Consider the following 27,457-nt stretch of genomic DNA (forward strand, 5'->3'; position numbering starts at 1 on the left):
AGAGGTGGAAAGTTTAAGGGGGATATATGCAGCAAGTACTTCACACAGAGGGTGGTGGGCATTTGGAATGCGTTGCCAGCAGAGGTAGGGGCAGGCACAGTAGATTCATTTAAGATTGGTCTGGACAGATGCATGAATAGGTGGGAAGCAGAGGGATACAGATGCTTAGGAATTGGGAGACAGGTTTAGACAGTAGACTTGGATCGGCTCAGGCTTGGACGGCCAAAGGGCCTGTTCCTGGACTGTAAATTGTCTTTGTTCTTTGTTCTTTGTAACCATATGCTTGGGATCTGGAGTCACATTTGCCCAGGACAAGTCAGGACAACAAAAAAAAAGAACTGTGGATGCTAGAAATCAGAAACAGTAATTGCTGAAAAACTCAGCAGATCTGGCAGCACCTGTGGAGAGAAAGCACAAAGCTAACATTGTGGGTCCAGTGATCTTTCTTCAGTTCTGTTTTTCTGCAAGTTATCTTTCTGTTTCAGGTAAGGACAAGTTTCCTTCTCTAAAGGGCATTTTTTGAAGCAGACGAGTTTTTCCAGAAATCAGCAACAACCTCTCTTGACTGTCCAATCAAACAAGCCCAGAGGAGTTTGACACAGAGTAAAACTCCCTCTTGCACTGTTCAGTCAAACACTCTGAGAACAAATACAGTCTGGTACAAAGTGAAGCTCATTCTAGGCTATCCCATAAAAAACACTTTGTGGAATAAAATGCCGAGGTCAAGTTTGAGGTGGGAGGGGAACATTTGTCGCAGACAGTAGGGGCTGCCTGAGTGAAACCCATTCTTATAAATCATGGTCACTCACTTTTCTTTCCAATTTTCATGCATTGAAGGAGGTGTGTGCTGATAGCTGTTCAAACATTACCTTTCTTTAAAATGTCTGAAGTCTGTTTATGAAAACACATTCAGTGAAACATTTATTTTGAACTTGACTTGAGTTTTCAATATTTGTCACTGGTCACACCTCTGAAGAGCTATGGAGTGTCTTTGCTGACACTGAGATTCAATCTGGCTGGTGGTTGTAGACACATAGTTGAGGCTTAAATCCCAGGGCTGGGATTACTAACTGCAAGCAACAATATACAAGTAAAGAAGAACACGTGAACTGAACAACCTGATGAAGACACACCAGACCCGAAATAATAACTCTGCTTTCTCTCCACAGATGTTTCCAGACCTGCTGAGTTTTGGCAACAATTTCTGGTTTTTTTTGTTGCAGATCTCAAGCATCCTCAGTTGTTTGTTTTATTTTACTGCCTTGCCATGACTTGCCTTTCCCACTTTACGCTTTGAACCCCTCAGCCAGACCTTAAAAGTTCACAACAGTTCTGTCCTGATTTGCAATTTAGCACACACTCAACACTAGGCAGTTCGTCATGGCTGCCAGCTGTTATCAACCAAGGGACTGAATATGTTACACTACGGCACATACAGATCATGAAAGGACTGGCATAGCTGACGTGTAGCTGAGTCTAGATTAGAGTGTTGCTGGAAAACCACAGCCAATCAAGCAGCATCTGAGGAGCAGGAAAATCAACATTTCGAGCAAAAGCCCTCCATCAGGACTGAAGGCAGGGAGCCTACAGGGTGGAGAGATAAATGGGAGGGGGGTGGTGTTGGGGAGAAGGTAGCAAAGAGTTCAATAGGTAGATGGGGCTGGGGATGAAGGCGATAGGTCAGAGAGCAGGGTGAGGGAGGGTAGCAAAGAGTATAATGGGTGGATGGGAGTGGGGATGAAGGTGATAGGTCAGAGAGGAGGGTGGAGTGGATAGGTGGGAAGGAAGATTGGCAGATAGGACAGGTCATGAGGATGGTGCTGAGCTGGAAGGTTGGAACTGGGGTAAGGTGGGGGGGAGGGGAAATGAGGAAAATGGTGAAGTCCACATTGATGCCCTGGGGTTGAAGTGTTCTGAGGCAGAAGATGAGGCATTCTTCCTCCAGGCGTCGGGTGGTGAGGGAATGGCTTTAGAGGAAGCCCAGGACCTGCATGTCCGCGGCAGAGTGGGAGGGAGAGTTGAAATGTTGGGCTACGGGGTGGTGGGGTTGATTGGTGTGGGTGTCCCAGAGATGTTCCCTAAACGTCTCTGCAAGAAGGCGTCCAGTCTCCCCAATGTAAAGGAGACCACATCAGGAGCAACGGATACAATAAATGACATTGGTGGATGTGCAGGTGAAACTTTGATGGATGCAGAAGGCTCCTTTAGGGCCTTGGATGGAGGTGAGGGGGGAACGTGTGGGCATGGACCTGACCAGGTAGTTACAGAAGGAACTGTCTTTGCGGAAAGTGGAAAGGGGTGGGTAGGAAAATATATCCCTGGTGGTCAGGTTTTTATCATTGATAGAGATGGAGAGGTCTCCAGAAAGAGGAGGGAGCTGAGTCCAGTATTTAGCCAGCCATTCCATTGTATGTGGGGAGCTACTGGTTGTAATTTCTGTCTTTCTTGGTACTCTGGGCACTGCCCCACCAATGCAGCCTTGTTGGCATCCAATCCTGGACCACCAGACATAACGTCTTGCCAACACCTTCACACTGGAAACACCTGGGAACCCTGGTGGAGTTCAGCCAGTATCTGGTGACAACCTTCACTCCGGGTAATCACTCTTGCTCCCCAGAATAATGTGACTTCCTCTGCAGTGATCTGGTCTTGCTGAATACAGAAGGATTTCAGTTCTGGTTGTGATGGCCTGTTTCTCCCATCACACCATCTGTTTCGGTTTTGTCAGACAGGATCTTTGTATCCACAGTTTTATACTGTCAGCATTAACTGAAAGGGTGTCCAGAAAGTTTAAAACCAGGATGAAGTTATCTATTGGGTTTTGTTGTGCGCTGACCTGGAGCCTCTCTGTTCAGGGTATACCCTGAGTGAGGCTATGCAATTGTTTTCACTCAAATGGCATTCCCCAAACTCAGTTGGCTTGGCGAGAGTGTCCACATCCATTGACATACCTTGTAACTCATTGCCACATTTTCTAACAACAAAGCCAGTTGTAGCGCCTGTTTGAAATCCAGTTCAGCTGCAGCTAATAGGCACTTTTGCATGGTTACATCATTATATCCCACTTAGTGGTCTCTGAGCATTTCATTCAGGTTGAAACCAAAACCACATGCCTCCGCCAGTCATCCTAACCTCACCAAGAAATCCTGACATCAATGTAGGGGTATGGGTGGGTTGCGCTTCGGCGGGGCGATGTGGACTTGTTGGGCCAAAGGGCCTGTTTCCACACTGTAAGTAATCTAATCTAATCTAATCTAATCCACTGGTTCTCAAACTGTTGAGTAAAACTGAGGTAGAGAAGCAGGAGGCTGGAAGAACACAGCAACCCAGGTAGCATCAGGAGGTAGAGGTCAATGTTTCTGGTATAACCCTTCTTCAGGACTGATAGAGTTTCAGAATTAGAGGAAGCTTGGGGTCATAATATTCCTTAGCTCCATCCATCAACATTGAAAGGTTTTAGTACCAGGTGCCTCTGGGAAAGTTAGGCTCCTCATAATAGAAAACTCTGCAGGACCACACTGTCTGGAGAATTATTGCTTGCTTTTCATCTGCCCCAATGTCATCCATCCAGAAAAAATAAAGTATTCTTTCTACATACTGGGCCCAGTCTTTGATGAGATCGAATGAGTCAGGCTTCCCAAATAGTAGCATGACATTAGAAATGCTTATCCCAACACAATGACAACAGTTGCAAATAAGTCTCTTCAGGGGTGTCTTCTGCCATCACCACTGAAATAACTCATGAAAAAAACAGCATCCTGTCAGCAAATCACCCTTTACTTACACGTGCAGAGTACATGACACTGATCCAGCTCCCTCAGTAGTAGAGTACAGATTTGGTTAACCTTGGGAAGAAAATCACTTGACTATGTACAATTAAAGTGCAGATCCATCCAGTGTATCTCGGACCTGGGATTGAGTACAGGAGTTGGGAGGTCATGTTACAGCTGTACAGGACGTTGGTTAGGCCACTGTAGGAATATTGCATGCAATTCTGGTCTCCTTCCTATTGGAAGGATGTTGTGAAACTTGAAAGTGTTCAGAAAAGATTTGTAGGGATGTTGCTAGGGTTGGAGGATTTGAGTGCTAAGAAGAGGCTGAACAGGCTGGGGCTGTTTTCCCTGGAGCATCGGAGGCTGAGGGGGGACCTTATAGAGGTTTACAAAATTATGAGAGGCATGGATAGGGTAAATAGGCAAAGTCTTTTCCCTGGGGTCGGGGAATCCAGAACTAGAGGGCATAGGTTTAGGGTGAGAGGGGAAAGATATAAAAGAGACCTAAGGGGCAACTTTTTCACACAGAGGGTGGTACGTGTATGGAATGAGCTGCCAAAGCAAGTGATGGAGGCTGGTACAATTGCAACATTTAGGATGCATTTGGATGGGTATATGAATAGGAAGGGCTTGGAGGGATACGGGCCAGGTGCTGGCAGGTGGGACTAGATTGGGTTGGGATATCTGGTCAGCATGGACAGGTTGGACCGAAGGGTCTGTTTCCATACTGTACATCTCTATGACTCTATTTCTCTATCTAGATTCTGAAGCAAGGTCACCAGACTTAAAATGCGAATTCTGTTTTCTCTCAACAGGTGTTGCCAGACCTGCTGAGCTTCACCAGCGATTTCTGTTTCTGTTTGCTATGGATCTCCAACATTTGCGGTTCATTGTTTTATTAGTCAGGATTATCCTGTTCACCCTGTCCCAGCTTTATGAAGGTGGAGCAGATCAGAATTGCACTCCATTTTTCCAGGGCACTGTGTGGTCAAATTGCATCGAGCAGACTGTTATCACATTATCCAACTATTATCATTGTTATCCCCAACTATTATTACTCCCAGTACACAAAATAAGCTTCCTCTGCACAAGAAAGTTCCAGTCTATGTATGAGGAGCTGGGAAAGAATGACAATTAGCATTTCCTCAAGACAAGTGCTTGAAAATGAATGCTTAGGTCAGTCAGAACATTGTTCACTGGACGAAAAACAAATGAAAATCTTCAACTAACAAAATTCTTTATTAATAATAGGAACATGAGTAGACTATTCAGCTCCAAGAGCCTGTTTCACCATCCAATGACATCATGTCTAATCTGTTCCAACTCCATACATGCTCAGATTTAAACTTAACAATTGATTCTGCATCAACCAGCATTTGACGAAGGGCATTCCAAATATCTACCACACTTTGTCTATAATAATTGAAAGAATAAAACCCACAAACTTAATCACTAACTTGAACAACTAGGCAAGAAACCTGATCAGTAGTCTGAAACCTAGCCATTTCTACACAGAGGCACATGAGTTAGGAGCAGGAGCAGCTTGTTTAATGCTTTAAACCACCCCCATGATTGAGTAAGTCCACAGCTGATCTGACGGTGGTCTCAAGTTCACTTCCCCTCTCCCCCTTACAAGCTGTGACTCTCTTGTCATTCAGGAATCTGTCTAACTTTTGTTTCAAAAGTATTCATTGACTCTGCCTCCATTACCCTTTACATTGAACTGCACAGCATTGGAATGGGCACTTTAGACAAAAATGTTGTGCCGAACATGACGCCAAATTAAACTAATCCCGTCTGCCTGCCCATGATCCATATCTCTCTATTTCTTGCATATTCATGTTCTTATTTCAAAGTCCCTTAAACGCACCTATCGTATGTGCCTCCACTATACTCTTGGTTGCGCATTCTAGGCTCCTACCACTCTCTGTATAAAATAATTGCCCCTCAAATCTCTTCACATTTCTCCATTCCACCTTAACTGGATGCCCCTAGTATTAGACATTTTGTCTTTTGGAAAAAGATTCTGACCATCAATGCTGTCTATGCAAACCATAATTTTACACACTTCTATCAAGTCTCCCCTCAGCCTCCGCTGCTCCAGTGAACCCTTTTTTTCTAGCCATTCCTTATAGCTCAGCGTCTCTAATCCAGACAGAAACCTGGTAAACCTCTTCTGCACCCTCGCTAAAGCCTCCACGTACTTCCAAAAGATGGTAACCAGAATTGAACACAATACCCTAAATGTAGGCTTACCAAAGTCTTACAAAGTTGCAATATGACATCTTGAATCTTGTACTCAACATCCTGACCAATGAAGGAAGCATGTCACATGCCTTCTTTACCACACTATCTGCTTGTGTGGCTACTTCCAGGGAGCTATAGACTTGAGCCCCAAAATCCCTCTGCACACCAGTTGTGTTCAGGTTCCTGCCAGTAACAGCATTCTTTTCTGAATTGAATCATTTATTGTCAGGTGTATTCAATATAAAATGCAATGGAAAGTGTGGACTGTCACCATGCATGGGTGCCCTTCGCTTTAACAAAATAAAATTAAAAACAAAGTTAACTTAAAGAGAGTCCAACTTTTCCTTCTCCGCTGCTACAGTCCCGCTCCGGGATTCCCAACCCACACCATGCCATGGCCAGAGTCCTGCTCTGGGATTCCCAGCCCATGCCACGCAGTGGCCAGAATCCCGCACTGGGATTCTCAGCCCACGTCATACCGCGGCCAGAGTCCCTCTCCACACAGAAGCAAGAGCTCTGTTCCAGGCTTCACAGGCTGACCTCTGGAGATGCTGGCGCCACTCCAGAGCCCATCGAAGCCACCATCCTCTCAAAGAGCTCCCATTATCTGGTAGGTTTGAGTGAAAACTAAATAAAACTGAGAAAAGAAAAGGAGAAAGAGAAAAGAAATAAGACAGCACATAGGACAAGCGCATCATTGGAACCTGGACATTGCCTACTCTGCTGCTGCCATCTTCATCCTTTAAATTCCTGAACATTTGATCACACATTGACCTGGATTAAACTCCATTTGCCATTTCTCTGCCCATATCTTTAACTAATCTATTTCCCACTGCATCCTTTAACAACCTTCTACACTATCCACAACCCCACCAACCTTTGTATCATCTGCAAACTTACTAATGTACCCACCTACACTTTCATCCAAGTAATTTATACATACTGTATATACTTGTGTATAGGTCGATCTCATATATAAGTCGACCCCTTATTTTGGCCAAAAAGTCTGGTATTTTTTCATATACCTCCATTTATTAGTCAACCTTAGTTTTTCAGAGGTCTCTTCCTGACTATACATGCAGCCTTAACGGTCAGGATTTGCACGTTTTTGATTCAAATACAATACCTGCATCATCACATGTTACTATCACTAGTATGTATTTGCACAACGTGATCTTCAAATCATTAAATTGAATGTTGATAACTATATATATATGCTGTATAGATACTGTATATATTTACCAATGTAATATTTACATACATATATTTGATCTGTGCATGCAAATACCTATAGTACCTTATAGCAGATCTCGACCTTGTCTTCCTGCTGTTGCCTCAGTTTCTTCAAATACAGTGTTGCATACAGTTGTTCTCTGAACTTATTGTAAAACTCTCCCAAATTCAATAATAGCCATAATTCTTCTTCCTTCTGTTGTTTATTATTCTATGTAGAAACCTTTGTCGATTTTTTGACTCATGCCAAACATGAATTTCATCCTCTCGAAAACAATATCTCATGTGTAAGTTGACTCCCTAATTTCAGCTTTAAAAGAAGTCTTCAAAATTTGACTTGTACACAAGTATATACGGTGTATCACAAATAGCAGATGTGCCAGTATGGATCCCTGCGGAATACCACTAGTCACAGAAGAAGTCACCAGCAAGAAAAATATCCTTCCACTACTACTCTTTGCCATCTACGGGCAAATCAATTCTGAATCCACAAGGCCAGATCACTGGATCTCATGAATCTTAACCTTCTGATAAGCCTAACTTATCGAAAGCCTTACGAAAATCCATGTAGACAACATCCACTGCTCTATCCTCATCGGTCACCTTTGTCACCTCCTGGAAAAATTTGATCAAGTTAGTAAGACACAACCAGCCTGCACAAAGCCATAATTGTCCTTAATTAGGCCATGGAGAGGAATTCGACGATAATGAACCTCTGTGGAAAAGAATCCTCACCTCTGCCTTAATGGAGAGACCCCTTATTATTGAATTGTGTTTGCTAGTTTTTGTTTCTCTCACTAGAGGGAGCTACCCTTCAACATCAAGTCCCCTAAGAATCTAATATGCACAGTCACCTCTCGTACCTCTATTCAAGTGAAGCCTCTCTGAACTACCTCCATTATAATTATATCATCATTTCAGTGAGGAAACCAGAACTGTAAACAGTACTCCAATATGGCCTCACAAAAAGGAAAATAAGACACAAAACAAATTTATAAATAAAATGAAAAGAATGTTTTTTCAAACGTAAAACTAAGCTGAGAAAAGGAAAATCTCTAAAAGTTCTCAAAAAACAAAAGAATTGTGCTTCTGTCACAAAATTTCCCTACGTTTATACCTGATCTCCCTCACAATTAGCAACAATTGACCTGTCTGCCTTCCTAAACTCCTGCTGAATCTGCATGCTAACTTTTTGGGATTCATGCATCTAGTCATCCATATCCCTGTGTATTGTAGAGTTCTGCAAACACTTGATATTTTGTTTGATGCAAGTTATAAAGGAGAAAGGCTGGAACTAAAAAGCATTGTTGCTTTTAGATGATTTCACTAGATTTCCTGAAGTGGTGCCTTTTGGAAAAAGTACTGTGAAAATGGCAGAGAAAAGGTTAGTTCAATATTTTATAATATATGATTACCAAACAAAAACTAATCAGATTAAGGTTAAAGTTTTATGTCATATATATTCAAAGCAATGGTAAATAGTTTGAATATTGTAAATGGAATAATTTACTAGACTAGATTCCTTACAGCGTGGAAACAGGCTCTTCAACCCAACCAGTCCACACTGACCCTCCGAAGAGTAATCCACCTAGACCCATTTCCCTCTGACTAATGCACCTAACACTATGGGCAATTTAGCGTGGCCAATTCACTTGGCCTGCACATGTTTGGATTGTGGGAGAAAACCAGAGCATCCAGAGGAAACCCACACAGACACGGGGGGAATATGCAAACTCCACATAGACAGTCACCCAAGGCTGGAATTGAACCTGGGACCCTGGTGCTGTGAGGCAGCAGTGCTAACCACTGAGCCACCGGGGCATCTTTACTTTTTCATCTTAATCCCAAAATGCATTGCAAAGATAGCCAAGAATTAGAGCTTATTGTCAGGAATATCCTAATGATTAGGATAAAGAAATTCCCTTGTTATTATGTGCCATTAGGGATGCACTTAATGAATCCAAACTCGGATCTTTTGACATGAGGTGAAAGCACCTCTTACATTGATTAAAGAAATAATCTTCAAACAAAGTTCAGACATAATGCTTTCAGCATGTACTTTGACTTTTAGAAATAAACTAATGAACGCATGTGAAAACATTTGAAAAGTTGTCACCAAACAATTAAAATGAGAGTAGATGGAAAGGCCAATGCTTGGAATTTTCTTGTGATTGGTATGGTGTAGTTGTTATCTATCTTGGGGAAAACATTTAAAAGCATCGTTCACTGGACCTTATTTAAAAAAAAATCAGTTAAGTAAATTATATGCTGAGTACTCCAGACAAGAGACAGGTTTGGTGAGTGTGTTGTATCAATGCTTAAAGATATTTTAGAACAGTGATGATACTCAAAAAAAATACTTACATTAATGAAATAATTAAGAAATAACATAACAGCAGCAGAATAACTGAAGAATGAAACAAATTCAAAATTTGATCCTCGAGCAATCAGCTTAGATTGAACTGAGGGTGAAATGACAAGATCTTTTATCTTCCATTAAATTATCAAAGTTACTTATAAGGGTCATGACAGAATCGTGAAACAATTTATGTGAAACATCAGAAGAAATGTCCATTGCTGGGGACATGATGTTAATGTAAGGGATGGGTTACCCACAAAACAACATCCTTGCAAACTCAATCCAGAGAACTTAACTCAGGTGGGGGAAGGGATTATGTTTATGATGAGTGTTGATGTTATTGATGTGAGTCGTACAACCTGGCACAAAAACAGAAATTTCTGGGGAAACTAAGCAGCATCTGTGAAGAGAAACAAGTGTTATTGTTTCAAGTCCACTGACAGTTCTGAAGAAGGATCACTAGAGCTGAAATTTTAACTCTGTTTTCCCTCCCCCGACGTTGCCACACCTTCTGAGTTTTTCAGCAATTTCTGTTTTTGTTTGTTATCCAGTATCTGTAGTTCTTTGGGGTTTTTTTATGTCTTAGTACCTGGAGCTCACCATCTTAATAGCCCCAATAGTATATGTTTTGCACAAATTCGGTATTGATCATTGCAAACTCAATTCAGTCAGGGAAACAAACTCAAATCCTATTCTATAATGGGATGATTGCATGAAAAGTTCCACTGAATGATAGAGCCAAACAAATATCAGCTTTTTAATAACAATTGGACTTTATTAATGCAAAGTCATGTATTTGGAATGAAAACATATCAACAACATTGTAATGATTGATCAATAAAGTAATTGAAGGACTATGTACATGTATAATTTACATTAACAACGTGGTTGTTTGCAAAGAAACCTGAGAAGAATATTTTCCCCTCTGAACTGAAGTGTTGATTGGCTACAAGGAATCAATTGATTTATAAATCTGGAAAAAAGTGAAGCGACTGACATATTTGCTCCACACTGAGGGGCAAGATCCAGAAGTGAAAGTTATGGACTGTTTTGGAATTTCCCGGTGCTAAAACACAAAATTTTGCAATGTTGGCATGAGTGGATTTTATCAGCTGTTCATGTTGAACTTCAGTACTATTGTGGTTCCTTTAATGAATTTGTTAAAGGAAGTTAGAAAATATGACTGAACACAAGAATGCCCCTGTGCCTTCCAAAGTGCAAAAGGTTTGCTGACAACTCCATTTTTTTTTGAAAGTATCAAATTATGGGAAGACTGGCAAACTAGCAGTTTCTGCCAATGATATCAGTGTAGTCATTCCAAACAGCATGTCTTTGCATTTCTGCCACTTACCTGGTGTTTGCAATTGTTTCAAGTTCCTCCTCTATTTTACTGAGTAGAACCCTGCCAGACTTGCTATCAGTGAATTCAAGAGCAAACTATGTAAAATTTGAAATGATAAGTTGAATTTTAATACTCTGACCACTAAGTTGATGGACTGAATGGATGACTGCTGTTCCTATGTTCGTGTGTTACAGAGATTACTGATGCTAAGGTCAGTTTAGGATAGTGATTGAGACATGGATCAAGCTTAGTGGTCAGAATATTAAAATTGAGCTTATTGTTTCAAATTTTACATAGTTTGTTCTTAAATTTGCTGATAGCAAGTCTGTTAGAGTTCTACGCAGTAAAATAGAAGAGAAATTTTAAACCACTGCAATCGCCAGGAAGATGGCAGAAATGCAAAGACCTGCCACTTGGAATAACCACACTGATATCATTGGCAGAAACTACCAGTTTGCCAGTCTTTCCATAATTTGATACTTTCAGAACAAATGGAGTTGTCAGCAAACCTTTTGGGCTTTGGAAAGCACTCTGGCATTCTTGTCCTATTTTCTGACTTCCTTTAACAAATTCAGTAGAGGAACCACTGAAGTTCAGCAAAAACAGCTGATAAAATTCACCCATGCCAACATTGCAAAATTTTGTGTTTTAGCACCGGGAAATTCCAAAACAGCTCTTAACTTTCACTTTTGGATCTTGTCCCACAGTGTGGAGCAAACATGCTAGTCACTTCAATTTTTGCCTGATTTATAAATAACTTGATTCCTTGTAGCCAATCAACAATTCAGTCAAGAGGGGAAAATATTCTTCCCAGGTTTCTTTACAAACAACTAAGTTGTTAATGTAAATTATGCATGTACATAGTCCTTCAATTACTTTATTGGTAAATCATTTCTGATGAAGGGCTTATGCCTGAAATGTCAAACCTCCTGCTCTTGGGATGCTGCCTGACCTGCTCTGCTTTTCCAACACCCCACTCTCAACTCATTCAGTCCATCAAGCCTGTTCCACCATTCAGTGAGATCATGGCTGGATTTGTGTCCAAACTCCATATACCTGCGTTTGGCCCATATCCCTTAATGCCTTAACAAAAATGTATCCATCTCAGATTTTAAACCAACAACTGACCCAGCATCCTTTGCCATTTATTGAAGAGACTTTTCAAACCTCTATCACTTTTTTTTGTGTAGAAGTGCTTCTTAAGATCTCTCCGGATGCCTGCTTTGAAGAAGTTTTCCTCCTCTCTCTACAAGAATCTCAGGGAGTCCCTCTCCCACTGCAACTCCCAGGTCATTTCCTCTGCTCTGAAGCTCTTCAACCATGTCATGAAACAAACTCGGTCCGGACTTGTCCGACCTGCCGATCTCCTTTTCCACCTATCCACTCCACCCTCTCCTCCTTGACCTATCACCTTCATCTCCTCCCCCACTCACCCATTGTACTCTATGCTACTCTCTCCCCACTCCCACCCTCCTCTAGCTTATCTCTCCACGCTTCAGGCTCACTGCCTTTATTCCTGATGAAGGGCTTTTGCCCAAAACGTCGCTTTCGCTGCTCATTGGATGCCTGCCTGAACTGCTGTGCTCTTCCAGCACCACTAATCCAGTATTTGGTTTCCAGAATCTGCAGTTATTGTTTTTACCTCTCAGACTGTGCCCCTATTTCTAGAACCTCCAACCAATGGAAATAATTTATCCTTATCTACTTTTATTTTCATGTTAATACCTTGAAAACTTTGATCAGATCAACACTAACCTGTCAAATTCAAAAGAAATCAGGTCTAATTTACATCTCTCCTCATTAACTGAACCCCTGAAGTTCAGGAGTTATTCTTGCAAACTTAGGATGTCCTCCCTCCAAGCCAATATGTCCTTCCAAAGGGGTGATGCCCAGATCTGCTCACAGTAATTTACAAGTGGTGTCTAACCAGGTTTTTGTATAACTCCAAGATAACTTCTGCATCTTGTATCCCACCCTGTAGATATAAAGGCCAGCATTCCAATAGATTTCTTGATCATTTTCTGCATCTGTTTGTGACATTTTAAAGGTCTGTGCAGCTGAACTCCCAAGTCTCTTTGGACATCCGCAGTACTTAACTTCATATTATCTAGAAAGTACCCTGATCTATCCTTTATCAGTCTGAAATGGATTATCCACACTTTCTCATATTTGTCACAGTTTTGCATATTCACTTAGTCTCTCAATGCCCCTTTCTAACTTTATGCTCTCATCTACACTGTCTACAATGCTATCTAACTCTGAGTCATCAGCAAAATGGACGATGTTCTATGTCATTGTCCTCATCATCACACTCACTGTGACACATTCAATGATCACTGTGATACAATCAATGATCAGTGTGATGTCAGCAATAATACTGATCAGCCTTGTTTATCAATTATCTAAATAATAACAGGAAAACTGCATTTGATAACGTGATACTAACAGGGTTACTTCTTCAACATTGATTTTATTTGAACGGAATAAATGTATAATTGATACTTTGGCTGAATTACATTCTTTTAAAATTTCTTTGCAGTGTTTCAGTTTAATTGGCCATCAAGTCCGCTCCAGCTCCCTCTCCAACTCCAGCAGCTGCTCCAGTTCCAGCTTTTGCTGCTGCTCCAGGTCGAGTTCGGGCCAGTGATCCTGCTCCAGCTGCTGCTGCATGTCCTGCTCCACCTCCAGCTCCTGCTCCAGCTCCAGCTCCAGTTCCATCAGCTGGGCCAACTCCAGTTCCAACTGCAGGTCCTGCTCCTGTTCTTCTGCCTGCTCCCCCTCCTGCTCCCACTCCCACTGCCCCTCCAGCTCCAGCTCCAGCTTCAGCTTCGGCTTCGGCGTCAGCTCTGGGGTCCAGTCCCTGCCAATTGTCAGATTGCCAGCTGTCGAAGTCTTGTCCCCATATGGTGCCAAGCGCCACCAGGATGAGAATCACTGACTCACCATGAGCCACATCACAACAGTTGCCAGGAGCCATGTCATAAAGCAGTCAAGGTCCCTCCTACTCAAGCCCTCTCTTCTGCCTTTTGCCACTTGATTGCCTTCCTCTGAACAAAAATGAGCTTCCCTTTATAACAGAAATTACAGCCATCCCTTCCAATGCCTTCTTCGTTCAAGGAAATAATTCAGATTACATTGGTAAACAGTGCTTTAGACAGTTTTCTATCTAAGGTACACAGTATGGACTGTAAATCGAGTGCAGAGCTCACAATCTGTAAACCAAATGTCGCACTAATTGTTGGAGACACGAAGGTTGAGAAGTGACTTACTCAAGACATATAAGGTCATCAGAAGGTTAGATAGGGAGGACAATGAGAGCCTTTTTCCTCGGATGGTGAAGGCTAACACGAGGGCACGTTGTTTTAAACTGAGGAGTGATAGGTTAGTTTCTTTACTCAGAGAGTAGTAGGGGTGTGGAACGGCCTGCCTACAAAAGTAGTAGACTCGCCGAAGTTAAGGGCATTTAAATGGGCATTGGACATACATATGGATAATATTGGAATGGTGTAGGTTAGATGGGCATCAGGTTAATTTCACAGGTCAGCGCAACATCGAGGGCTGAAGGGCGTGTACTGCGCTTTAACATTCTATGTTCTATGTTCTGTGTCTGTAATCTCAGAGTTGGTAAATGGAGGTGAAACCTCTATCCATAAGCCGGGTTCAAACTGTGTATTGTTCTCAGAATGATTCAACAACCAACATTTATTACAGGCTGTAAAATAAACATATAGTCAGCTTTGAGTGTAGGGGAAGGGGAAACATTTTCTGATTCTGTTAAATAGTGAGAAGAGGGGCTTTACTGTTTAATCTGTGTTTGATCTTGTAAAGACCCCACGATATGATATGCACTCAGTAAAATGGCAATGAGGATTGAAGTCACTGGAAATGTCTACAAGAATAACAAAAATATCAGCCCTTGTTCACAGGCCTGAGGCTGATTTGTTGTCACACCTCCAACAACTATTTGAGATCCAACATCTGCTGCTGCTCCACATTAATTTCTGACAAATCATCCTCCTTTAACTTGAATTTCTGCTCCACTTCAAACTTCTGTTTTCGCTTCAGTTTCTATTCCCACTCCTGCTTCAATTCTATACTCTGTCATAGGATGTGGGTGTCACTGGCTCAGCCAGCAATTATTGCCCATTCATAGCATCCCTATGGTGTGGAGACAGGCCATTTGGTCTATTGAGTCCGTGCTGACCTTCCGAACAGCATCCCACCCAGAACCACTCCCTTCATCCTGCGTGCCCCATGGCTAACCCACCTTTCATGACCAATCTCCCTAGTCTTTGGACTGTGGGAGGAAAGTGGAGCACCCAGAGGAAACCCACACAGACACGGAGAGAATGTGCGAACTCCACACAGACAGTTGTCCAAAGCAGAAATCAAACCCATAGGCCCCTGAGGCAGCAGTTAAAAAAGAGTTCGATAGAGCTCTCAAAGATAGTGGAATCAAGGGTTATGGAGATAAAGCAGGAAGAGGATACTGATTAGGAATGATCAGCCATGATCATATTGAATGGCGGTGCAGGTTCGAAGGGCTGAAAGGCCTACTCCTGCACCTATTGTCTATTGTCTATTGTCTATTGAGCCACCATGCCACTCTAATGGCCCAGAGGCAATTAAGGGTCAGCCTCATTGCTCTGGGTTTGGAGTCACATGTAGGCTAGACCGGGTAAAGACAGCAGTTTATTTACCTAAAAGGCATTTGTGAATCATTTGGGCTTTCCCCAAACAAATAATTTATGGTCATCATCAGACTCTTACTTCTGGATTTTTTGGGGAAATGAGTGTTCCACAGTCAGATTTGAACCAGGCTGCACCAAAGCATGACTTTTGGTCTGGATTAATGGTCTAATGATAACTTACATTTAGAGTTTCTTTTTTAATATTAGATTACTTACAGTGTGGAAACAGGCCCTTCAGCCTAACAAGTCCACACCGACACTCCAAAGAGCAACCCACTCAGACCCATTCCACTACATTTTCCCCTTCACCTAACACTACGGGCAACTTAGCATGGCCAATTCACCTAACCTGCACATTTTTGGGCTGTGGGAGGAAACCAGAGCACCCAGAGGAAATGCCCGCAGACATGGGGAGAATGTGCAAACTCCACACAGACTGTTGCCTGAGGCAGGAATTGAACCCAGGTCTCTGGTGCTGTGAGATTAGCAATGCTAACCACTGTGCCACCGTGCTGCCCAGTCATCATCTTTTTCCCAGCACTCTTACTTGAGTTGCTGCTCCAGGCCCAATTCCCACTCCTGCACCAACTCTGAGTCCAGCTTCTGCTGCTGTTCCACTTCCTGCTCCCACTCCAGCTCCTGGTCCTATTCCAGCTCCACTCCTACTCCAGATCCAGTTTCTGCTCTTACTCCAGTTTCCTGCTTCTACTCTAGCACCCAGTCCTTCTCCAGCTTCCAGTCCTACTCTGGATCAGGTTCCTACTCAGCTGTTCCAGTAGCTCAACCATCGCCAGTGATGGTTTCTGTTCCTGTTCTTTTCCCTGCTCCATCTGCAGCTCCAGCCCTTATTCCTGCTCTGTCTCCTGAGTAACCATTACTGATTGTCAGTAACTGCTTTCAGTGGATCTGGGAGGGGCTATTCAATGACACTGAATGGTGTTTGTATCTGATTCTCCACCCCTCTATCTCCACTGGGACTAAATTCCGAGGGAGAAGGCCTTTTCACCAGCCTTCCCAAACTGCTGCTAACTGTGCCCCTTTAGTCACACATTCATGTCAACATAGATTGTTTCCACTAGACTCGCTGGTAATAGCTGGTAATAACTCAGTCGCGGGCAAGCCTCTCACCATGCAGACACCACAACAGAAGAAACAATGCAGATTACTTGCCAACTCCCAGCAAGAGTCACTCAATCAAAAGTAATCTGGGGGTTAGATGAAAAATGGGGAGGCTTCTCGCATACCAGACAATCAGCAGCCTGACAGAGTCATACTCACAGACACCACCATCATCACCCCTGGATGTGACTTGTCACACTTAACATGTCAATACAGTAATATAAGGTTGGGAGGGAATTGCCCAAGATGCACTGTTGAATATAGGGTGATTCATACTCACAGAACTGTGAAAGAACTGAACATTTTTTTCTCTCTCACTCCCTCCGCGACTTGTTGCCATCTCCAATCTGTTCAGTTTGCTGAGAACAAACCACACAGTTGTCAACAGGCAAAAGGTCTGTGCCATCAATTATCGGTCGCTAGTCCATCGACCAATCAACACCTTATTGCCAACCAGAGGTACATCTGTACAGCCTGTCAGCTCCAAGTCATCTGCAACTCACAATTCAATTCCTGCTTGACCACACAGTTTGAAAGGTGTCTGCAATGGGAGTCAGGTTATGAGTTTCAAAACATATAGCCACCTTTTCAAACACTAGTTTTAAAACAACTTTTTCTTATTTCAGTCCGTAGCTTTTAAAAAGGATTAAACTATCAGTTAGTGAGGCTGCTCAGTGGACTTTAGTACATTCTAGCTATAAGATGGTAAGGTTACTCATGGGCTTCTTTGAAATACACACAAATTTGGGTGCAGTGACTGAGCCTGTGAAAGGAGAATGTAATGTGCTGCAAACTGATATCAAATGGAGGCATCAGTAGGAAAATTTGTGAAGACCAAGATCTACAAGCTCAGAAAAAGGGATTGTTATAACAGAATGCTGAGTGTTTTATAGGTCTAGAGAAAGCAGAACTCACAAGGTACCACACTCGTAATTTTGTTCAGATATATGCTGTTCATCAATATTCAGCATCAAATGCAGTTTTCCTGTTACTATCTGGATTATTGATATCAAACAGTAAACCGAATGCAGAACTCACAGTGTATAACCGAGTACAGAACACAGAGTCTGCAAACCGAGTGCAGAGCTCACTATCTGTAAACTGAATACAAAGCTCACCATCTGTAAACCAAATGTAGAACTCACAGTCTTTAGGCCTATTGTAGACCTCTCAGTCTGTAAGCTGAGTACAGAGCTCAGAGTCTGTAAACAGAGTATAGTTCTCACAGTTTGTAAACTGAGTACAGAGCACACACTCTGTAATGCAGACTTGAAGTGTTTTCACTAGGCTCGCCGGTACTAATACTGTCAGCATGCAGACAGGTCTCTCTCCATGCAGAATGCACAACAGAAGAAATAAGACAGATTACTTGTCAACTCAGAGCAAGAGTCACTCAAGCAAGGCAATCCAGGCACTAAAGTCAAAACTGGGCATGTTGTCTCACTGACCAGTCAAGCAATAGCCTGATGTAATCATACACATGGAATCATATCATACAGACAGCACCATCACCATCTCTGAATATGCCCTGTCCCAACAGACGTGGGCAGCAGAGTGATATATAGTTGGGAAGCAGTTGCCCCAGAAGTCCTATTGAATATGGGGTGTTTCATACTCACAGAGATGGGAAAGAACTGAATACCTTTCTCTCTCACTCCCTCCATGACTTGTGGCCATCTCCAAGCTGTTCAGTTTCCCGAGAACAAGCCATACAGTTCTCAACAGGCAAAAGGTCTGTGCCATCAATCATCGGTCTCTCGTCCATCGACCGATCAACATCTTGTTGCCGACCAGAGCTGCATCTGTACAGCCCGTCAGCTCCAAGTCATCTGCAACTCACATTTCAATTCCTGCTTGGCCACACAGTTGTTTCAACAGTGTCTGGAATGAGAGTCAGGTTATTTATTTCAAAACATATAGCCACTTTTGCAAACACTAGTTTTAAAACAACTTTTTCTTATTTCAGTCTGCAGCTTTTAAAAAGAATGAAACAAGCATTATGGACTAGTTAGTGAGGCTGCTAAGTGGACTTTAGCACATTCCAGCTATGAGATTGTAAAATTACTCATGGGCTACTTTGAAATACAAGAAAGTTTAGGTGCAGTTACTGACCCTGTGAAAGGAGAATGTGACGTGCTGCAAACTGATATCAAATGGAGGTATCAGTAGGAAAATTTGTGAGGACCAAGATCTACAAGCTCAGCGAAAAGGGATTGTTATAACAGAATGCTGAGTGCTTTATAGGTCTAGAGAAAGCAGAACTAACAAGGTACCACAATGGAAGGTACTTGTAAGTGTGTTCAGATATATGTTGTTCATCAATTTTCAGCATCAAATGCAGTTTTCCTGTTACTATCTGAATTATTGATATCAAACAGTAAACTGAGTGCAGAAGTCACAGTCTGTAACCAGGTACAAAGTTCACAGTCTGTAAAGCGAATCTGGAACTCTCATTCTGTAAACTGAGTGTAGAACTCGCAATCTGTAAATCAGGTGCAGAACTCACAGTCTGCAAACCAAGAACAGAGCACACAGTCTGCAAACTGAATGCAGAGCTCACTGTCTGTAAATGGTATACAAGACTCACAGTGTGTAAATCGAGAACAGAACCCACAGTCTGTAAACCAAGTATAGAACTCAAGGTCTGTAAACCTAGTGTAGACTCACCGTCCGTAAACTGAGTACAGTGCACACAGTTTGTAAACTCAGTACAGAGCACACACTCCCGTAATACAGACTTGAAGTGTTTTCACTCGACTCGCCGGTACTAATACTGTCAGCATGCAGACAGGTCTCTCTCCATGCAGAATGCACAACAGAAGAAATAAGACAGATTACTTGTCAACTCAGAGCAAGAGTCACTCAAGCAAGGCAATCCAGGTACTAGAGTCAAAACTGGGCATGTTGTCTCACTGACCAGTCAAGCAATAGCCTGATGTAATCATACACATGGAATCATATCATACAGACAGCACCATCACCACCTCTGAATATGTCCTGTCCCAACAGACGTGGGCAGCAGAGTGATATATAGTTGGGAAGCAGCTGCCCCAGAAGTCCTGTTGAATATGGGGTGTTTCATACTCACAGAGATGGGAAAGAACTGAACATTTTTCCCTCTCACTCCCTCCGTGACTAGTTGCCGGCTCCAAGCTGTTCAGTTTCCCGAGAACAAGCCATACAGTTGTCAACAGGCAAAAGGTCTGTGCCATCAATCATTGGTCACTCGTCCATCGACCAATCAACCTCTTGTTGCCAACCAGAGCTACATCTGTATAGCCCGTCAGCTCCAAGTCACCCGCATCTCAACACTTCAATTCCTTCTTGGCCAAACAGTTGTTTCAACAGATCCTGAAATGGGAGTTAGGATGTTTGTTTCATGATATAGGGCCACCCTTTCAAACACTAGTTTTACTACAGGAGCCCTGGCTGACCAATATAAATAGGTGATTAAGAATCTCCTCACTTCAGGGGCCTCACTCTGAGCCGGCTGGAGTGATTTGGTAAGAGGATACTGGCCTTTGCGCAATTATTTCAGAGGGATTGACGGGAAATGTTGTCAAGTCCAAGATCTACAAGCTCAGCTAAAAGTATAACAGAATGCTGAGTGGTGTATAAGTCTAAAGAAAGCAGAATTAACAGATTACCGCAATGGAGGGCCATTGCAATTTTGCTCAGAGACATGCTGTTCCCCAGAGCAAGGACTGCATGTTGTGTCCAGGTATTGTTTACGATCCTGGCCTGGAGGAAACAACTGGAAAAACACAAGGAGCTGATTCCACCTTCTGAGAAGATATGTTAAATTGGGGAAGAAAGATTAGCAGACACAATAGAGTGGACGACCGAAAGTTAGAAGGGGAACTGCGCCCAGCTGTTCAGACACGGGAGAGGAAGTAGGTAGCATGCAATTTCTATAAATTAGCCTCTGGATTTATTCTAAATGTGGTTGATAGCAGACGAGTCTGTTCTGATTTTCTCGCCACAAATTAACTTCTGTTTCCACATCAGATCGTGCTGTTCATAAAAGTCGCAATCCTGCGATTTAACGGTGAATGCTAGTTATTGCGTTAGCTTCAATCAATTGTCAGTGTGTTGTGATATAACGCCTTTGAAGATGGCCATGTTGGAGAAACTCCAAGAGAGTTTCCTGATTGCTAAGCCGGGAATGTTCCAAGTTTTGGGGAATTTCATTATATTTCTAATCCTTTATGGAGTGGAATGTCTACTGGAGAATGAGATCCAATGTCCATGTCACCTGCCATCGAACATCCGCTACATCTCAATAACGTTTGTTTTCCCCGCAATGTCACTGTTCATTATTGGTCTCTTGGTACAAAGTTACTTCCAGAAATTGTGTCATTTATGGAGCAAGCAGAAGGTAGAGTACCGTGCACCCACACCTATACCTAGCCTGCTGACTGTGTGTAAAGCATCAATTCCAGCAATACTATGGATTATTCTACTCTTATTGAATGGCAACTATTACGCCTGTTCCAAGTTAATCGGTAGAAGTGAAACTGCATGCGAGTCGAAATGCAATGGGAATTCCTCTGAAATTGTCCAAGACTACTGCATTGCATCACAGGTAAGTAGTTCTTTTACATGGTCACTGCAACGAGCAAAGAGAGACTGTGCTGCACTCAGGAGAAAGTGAGGTCTGCAGATGCCGGCGATCAGGGTCGAGAGTGTGTTGCTAGAAAAGCACAGCAGGTCAGGCAGCATCCGAGGAGCAGAGGAATCGACGCTTCGGGCATAAGCCCTTCATCAGGAATTTCTCTGATGAAGGGCTCTGGCCCGAAATGTAGATTCTCCTGCTCTTCGGATGCTGCCTGACCTGCTGAGCTTTCCCGACAACACAGTCTCGACTGAGCTGTGACGAAACTCCATTTATCTACCCATTGGCCCTGGGGTTGCTGAGCCCAGTTAGCTAAGCCAGCTGCCCTATAATGCCGACCCACTATCAACGACGTGGGTTCTATTCCTGCACTGGCTGCCGTTAATACGAAGCCTCTGCTCGTCAGCCTCTTCCCCTCGTGATATGCAGCGACTCTCAGGTCATAATAAGACATGGTGATTTTAATTTTTATATAGATGCCTTTTCCATATCTTGAAATACCTTGTGCATCCCTCAATCACGGACTGGCAGAAGATTGAAATTGTAACAGGGCTTTCAAACTTGTCTGCGCACAAATATTTCGTAACTTCACTTCAATTGTGAGATTTCGAACTCAAAAAGTTTGCGACCACGTACCCAGGGGGAAGAGTCAATCACCGCCTGCTTCCAGTTCCCCATGTAGTTCGAACCAACCGGTAACCTTCTAGATTCCAGGGATAACAAACCGATCCCTCCCTTGCACCTTTGCATCTGGTCCCCCTCCGAGGCGAAGGTTTGCAAATTGTCTCGATGAATGTGTCAGCTTTACCTGTGATCCTTCTCGATTGAAAATCTGAGCTGAGCTGGAGAGAACTGCAGGCTGTTGAAAGTAGGAACTGTGTCTGAAGGCTGTAGTTTCAAGGTGAGGAGACATGTGGTCGCCCTAATATTGGGCAAGATGGTGAAAAACTCACTGATGGTAGATGGGAGGAAGCGAAAGGCGCGGCATATGAAAGTTGGAAACACAGAAAATGCGGGAGGTATTGGGTTTGAGGGGGCTATTGGGGAATGAAAGGGAGGGACATAAAAGGGCCGTAAATGTCTGGGATGGAACAGTTCTATGGATGATTCATGCTGGGCAATACACTTTGAGAAAGGTATCAAGCCGTGGTGAGGTTGCAAATGAATCTATCTGAATGCCACCAAAGATGGGGAAGTTTGAGAGCCTCAGAAATCTACAGGACAGAAAAGGGCCCTTTCCACAATCAAGTCCGCGCCAGTTAGACATGAGCATTGAACTATTCTCATCCTATTTTCCAGCATCTGACCCATTGCCTTCTGTGCCTTGAGATCTCAAGTGCACATCTAAATGTAAGTCAATGTCAGTGGTCTGAAGACAGCAGGGAAGTTGGGAATGCTTTTATATAGCATAAAGGTTTAAAGGGCATTTGATAGTTATGCTGAATATAAACATGCAGGTGCTGCAGGCAGTGAAGAAGGCATATGAGATGTTGGTCTTCATAGTGTGAGGATTGGAGTATAAGAGTAGGGATGTCTTGCTACAATTGTATAGGATCTTGGTGCGACTACATCTAGCGTATAATGCAATGTTTTGGTCTCCTTATCTGGGAGAAGGTTATTCTGGCCATGTAGGGATTTACCAGACTATAGTACTGCCATTTCAGGAAGAAAGGAGAGAGTGAGGATTGCAGATGCTGGAGATCAGAGTCAAGAGTGTGGTGCTGGAAAAGCACAGCATGTCAGGCAGCATCCAAGGAGCAAGAGAATCAATGTTTCGTGCATAAGCCCTTCATCAGGAATCCTGATGAAGGGCTTATGCCTGAAACATCGATTCTCCTGTTCCTCAGATGCTGCCTGACCTGCTGTGCTTTTCCAGCACCACACTTGGGATTCCAGGGAAAAAGACTGGATCAATGAGGACTATATTTTCTGGAGTTTAGAAGAATGAGAGGACTTCTCATAGTGACCCATAGTTCTAACAGGACTAAACGGGTAAATGCAGTAAGAATATTTCTGAAGACTAGCAAGTCAAACCAGGGACAACAGCCTAATGATATGAGGGAGGCCATTAAGGACTGAGATGATGAGAAATGTCTTCACCCAGAGAATGGTGAGCTTGTAGAATTATTTGCACAGAAAGTGTTTGAGGCAAACACATTGAATATTTTCAACAATGAGCTAGATCTAGTTCTTAGGACTAATGGAATCACAAGACTTGGGGAGAAAGCAGGAACATCATTCTGAGTTGGATGATCAGCTATGATCATAGTGATTGGGACAGCAGTCTTGAAGGGCTGAATGGCCTACTCTTGCTCCTCCTTTCTGTGTTTTTTTAAATCGTGAGAGAGAAATAAATATGGAGACGTGTTTCTACCTCCGAAAGGATCAGGAAACAGTGGAAAGAAATTCAAAGATGTTTCTCAGAAAAACCAGAGGTCACACTTGAGAAAAATATACATGATAGCTTGTTATAATCCAGAATGTATTCCCTAAAAGAGTGGTAGAAGCAGAGAAGAATGGAATTAAAGGGGGAAATAAATATCATGATTTTTGGAAATAGCAGGGAAGTGGGATTAATTCTGAAACAGACTGGATTCCTTTTGTGTTATATCATTCTATGATTCTATGCATCGTTGTTTAATTGAATTTTTTATATCTCCACCCATACCTTAACAGTTCATCGGCAGCCTTGCAGTGGTCATATTACTGTCTGCATTGGCAATATTCTACTTTCTTCAATGTTGTTCCGACTGGAAGAGCAAATATATGTTTGAATATAACTGTAAATGTACAAAAGAGGAAGCAAAGTTGCTGGGGGCAAAATTGAAAGCCAAGGCAACTGAAGCTGTCAAAGAAATTTGCAAAAGTAAGATGTCAACACAATTCCCAAATGATGGGCAAATTCAGCCAGGATCCAGTCATGAAAACATGGAAATGAATTCCCAGGTAAGTGTTATACAATATTCAGAAATATTATGCCAAGGAGGATGCAGAGAATGAGATGTGGTAAATGCAGCTAAATCCAACCTTCAAAGATTAATTTATCTTGGATGGATCTGCAAGAAACGCCATTAAATTGCACTCTTGATATTCAATTCTGTTGGAATTCTGTTAATGGAACAGAATATTAGTTGAATCTCTAAATGTTCTCTCAAGTGATGATGTTAAATCTGGCAGAATGAATACTGAGACTGGGGATGTACTGAGAACAATTATCAGATGACTTCTTCGCAGGGCACCAAGTATATCACAATAAAAGGCAAAATATTGCAGATATTGGAAATCCAAAATAAAAACAGAAGGTAGTTGAGAAGCGCAACATTGGAGGAAAGAGTTCCATTATAAGAGTCATAGTGGACTCAAAACATTAACTCTGTTTCTCTCTCCACAACTGCTGCTGAGTTTCTGCAGGACTTTTCTAATAAAAACATTATAACTCCATCACAGACAGTAACGTTGTCTGAGCTGGAGCTGGCTGACCAGCAGAAGAGTCGATCACAAAGGACAACAGTGGGGCTGTCCGAGATGGAGCAGCTGACACCTTTATAGAATAATCTCACATGGGTCAATGGCACGCTGGTGTCATCATTTAACTCTTCCCATGGTGCATACTTTCCTGAGCATAGATACGTGCAATATCACAACAACTATGTGAGGCAGTCAATACTGTTCCATCCTCTTAATAACTATTCACCAAGGTGATATTTGACATCATCAGTCTTCAATTTTGCCAAAAGATATGCCAACAACTGATCAAATGGAACAGTCACAAAACTAATTGTTGATTTATTAACAATTACTTCAATCTGAAGTCTGAACAAACACCAAACCATGAATACTACTTTGCAATCACTATTACTCTACGAAGCGTCATGATCTGTTATGTTTCCATTAATTCGTCACTGATTAAATGATGGATTCTGTGTTGTAGCTTCTCTTTCACCTCTTCCATTTAACGTCTGAATAAAAGCCAGGATGAGCCTGGACTCTGTCATTCACATACAGTTGCCAGAGAGAGAGAGACAACTGATGGTGAGTTTAACCTGAGGGTCACCAAGCGTCCAGCAGGGAGAGGAGTTGAGAAGGAGAATCCTTCAAGATAATCTCAGCCAGTACAGGAATTGAACCTATGCCATTAGTATTACTCAGTTTCACAAGCCAGTTGCTTAGCCAACTGACAGTCCATAAACCAGGGGTCATTGATTCAAGCTAGGTGGCAGAGGAATTGGCAGGAATGTGAGGAAATAATAGCCTTTTTTTACACAGAGGGTAATGGGTATCTGGAATTCACTGCTTGAGTTGCTAGTGGAGACAGAGACCTTAAACCATTTGAAAAAGTGCCTGGATCTGCATCTTAAATGTTGTAAGCTGCAAGGCTATGGGCCATGTGCAGGGAGATGGGATGGGAAAGGGCATCTGGGTGACTTTAGGTCACACGACAACACGGGCAGAATGCCTCCCACCCCCCAGCAACCCCCAGCACCCCCCCCCCCACCCCCTCCCCCTTCTGTGCTATATCATTGCTGTGGTTCTAACTGAGCTGGTCAATCCCACATGGCGATATAACAGGCAGATACTTTGCATAGCAAGAAGCCCCTAAAATACCAGACCACTTGATATTATTTCCATTCTCGATTAGGGCACAATGGATTCAAATCTTATTACTAATTGCTTAATATTGCACAATTATAGCAATTGATATGAAGGGATTCTGGCAGTGGAGGACAAAGACACTAGCAGTGCTAACTTCATGTTTACAATAAGGAGAAACAGGGAGTTCCCTGGTCTCCTTGCTCAGTATTGTTACAGCTCACCCATTTAATTGTGACTGTGCTTTCCCACCAGGTTCCTTAGGATCCATCCACATCACAGTAGTCCACTAACAGTAAGGATTGTAAGAAGAGGAACATCAAATCACATCTATTACAGGAGGTGGCGCCAAAGGCAACAGCCCCCTGATATGGAACAGAATTGAAAATATGCATTCAACTTTTACTAATTGTTAATTACTCACATGTTTGGATAAATAGTTTTCTTTCACACAGTAGATTACAATATTTCTGTGATATCTGAAGTCAGGTTAAATAAATAAAGGCTTTCACTCAAAAAAAACCATTGTCAGACCTGAGTAGCTGGGACGGAATGGATTCTGACAGTGCTAAAAAAAAAGCAACAGATATAAAACAAAATAGCAGAGAGTCATTAAAACTTCACTCTGCAAGATATTGACAGCCTAGTGAGTCACACGAGCTTTGAATTTTCCAGCACCTGCTCCAATCGGCATGAAGGGAAAGTTAAGAGGGAATCGGGAAATCTTCCAGACTTGTTAGAAGAAGGATGAGGTTGCGCACAGCTAAGCAATGAACCTGAACAGAACAGGGCAGCAAATTTGTTATTAGTGATGGGGAGGAACTGCCACAACTGTATTACATGCAAGGTTTCAGTGAGAATCAGAAAAGCTAGTCCTATGGAATTTTGGAGGTTCAGAAGGACCATCTACTACTATCATTCATGAATGTTATGTGTTCCAAGTAATTCACTGCAGATTTGTCCTTTAATTGTCTCTTTTTTTACTTAAACTTATTACAAATTTGATTTGAATTCTGTTCCGTGTCCCTTTTTGAACTTGTATTTTCTTTGGCTGTTTCATTTTTACTTTCCAGCTCCCTTTGTATTTGGCTATCTGCTGCAGACCTTAGTCATGCCCTTGCCATTGGCATTCAACTTTGCATGGTTTCTCACCTCTCTCTGCTTACTTTTAACTTCACACTTAACTTCAATGTGGACTGCAGCGGTTCAAGAAGGCAGCTCACCATCACCCTCACAAGGGCAACTAGGGATGAACAATAAAATGTCGGCCAGCCAACGATGCCAACAGCCCACAAGTGAATTTTAAAAATCAACTGGAGGATTCTGTAGCTGTATTCATCCTGGTATATCAATTCCCTTTGTCCCTACATTCTAATGGCTCTCAGAGAGACATAGATAGGATGCAGAGCTGGGCTGAGAGGTGGCAAATGGAGTTTAATGTGGACAAGTGTGAGGTGAGACATTTTGGATGGAGTAATTGGAATGCAA

The 27,457-nt window shown here is 42.5% G+C and overlaps 1 protein-coding gene across 1 annotated transcript; it reads left to right on the plus strand.

Annotated features, from left to right (window-relative positions):
* Nucleotides 1-20,710: 20,710 nt before the first annotated feature.
* Nucleotides 20,711-26,875, plus strand: LOC140454964 (uncharacterized). The gene is made up of 3 exons (XM_072549640.1): nt 20,711-21,349; nt 24,056-24,325; nt 26,225-26,875. Exons 1-3 carry the CDS (start codon nt 20,879-20,881, stop codon nt 26,231-26,233), a joined length of 750 nt encoding a protein of 249 aa, XP_072405741.1. The 5' UTR covers nt 20,711-20,878; the 3' UTR covers nt 26,234-26,875.
* Nucleotides 26,876-27,457: the final 582 nt, after the last annotated feature.

This window comes from Chiloscyllium punctatum, chromosome 30, assembly GCF_047496795.1.
Source record: "Chiloscyllium punctatum isolate Juve2018m chromosome 30, sChiPun1.3, whole genome shotgun sequence".
Classification (NCBI taxonomy): Eukaryota; Metazoa; Chordata; class Chondrichthyes; order Orectolobiformes; family Hemiscylliidae; genus Chiloscyllium; species Chiloscyllium punctatum.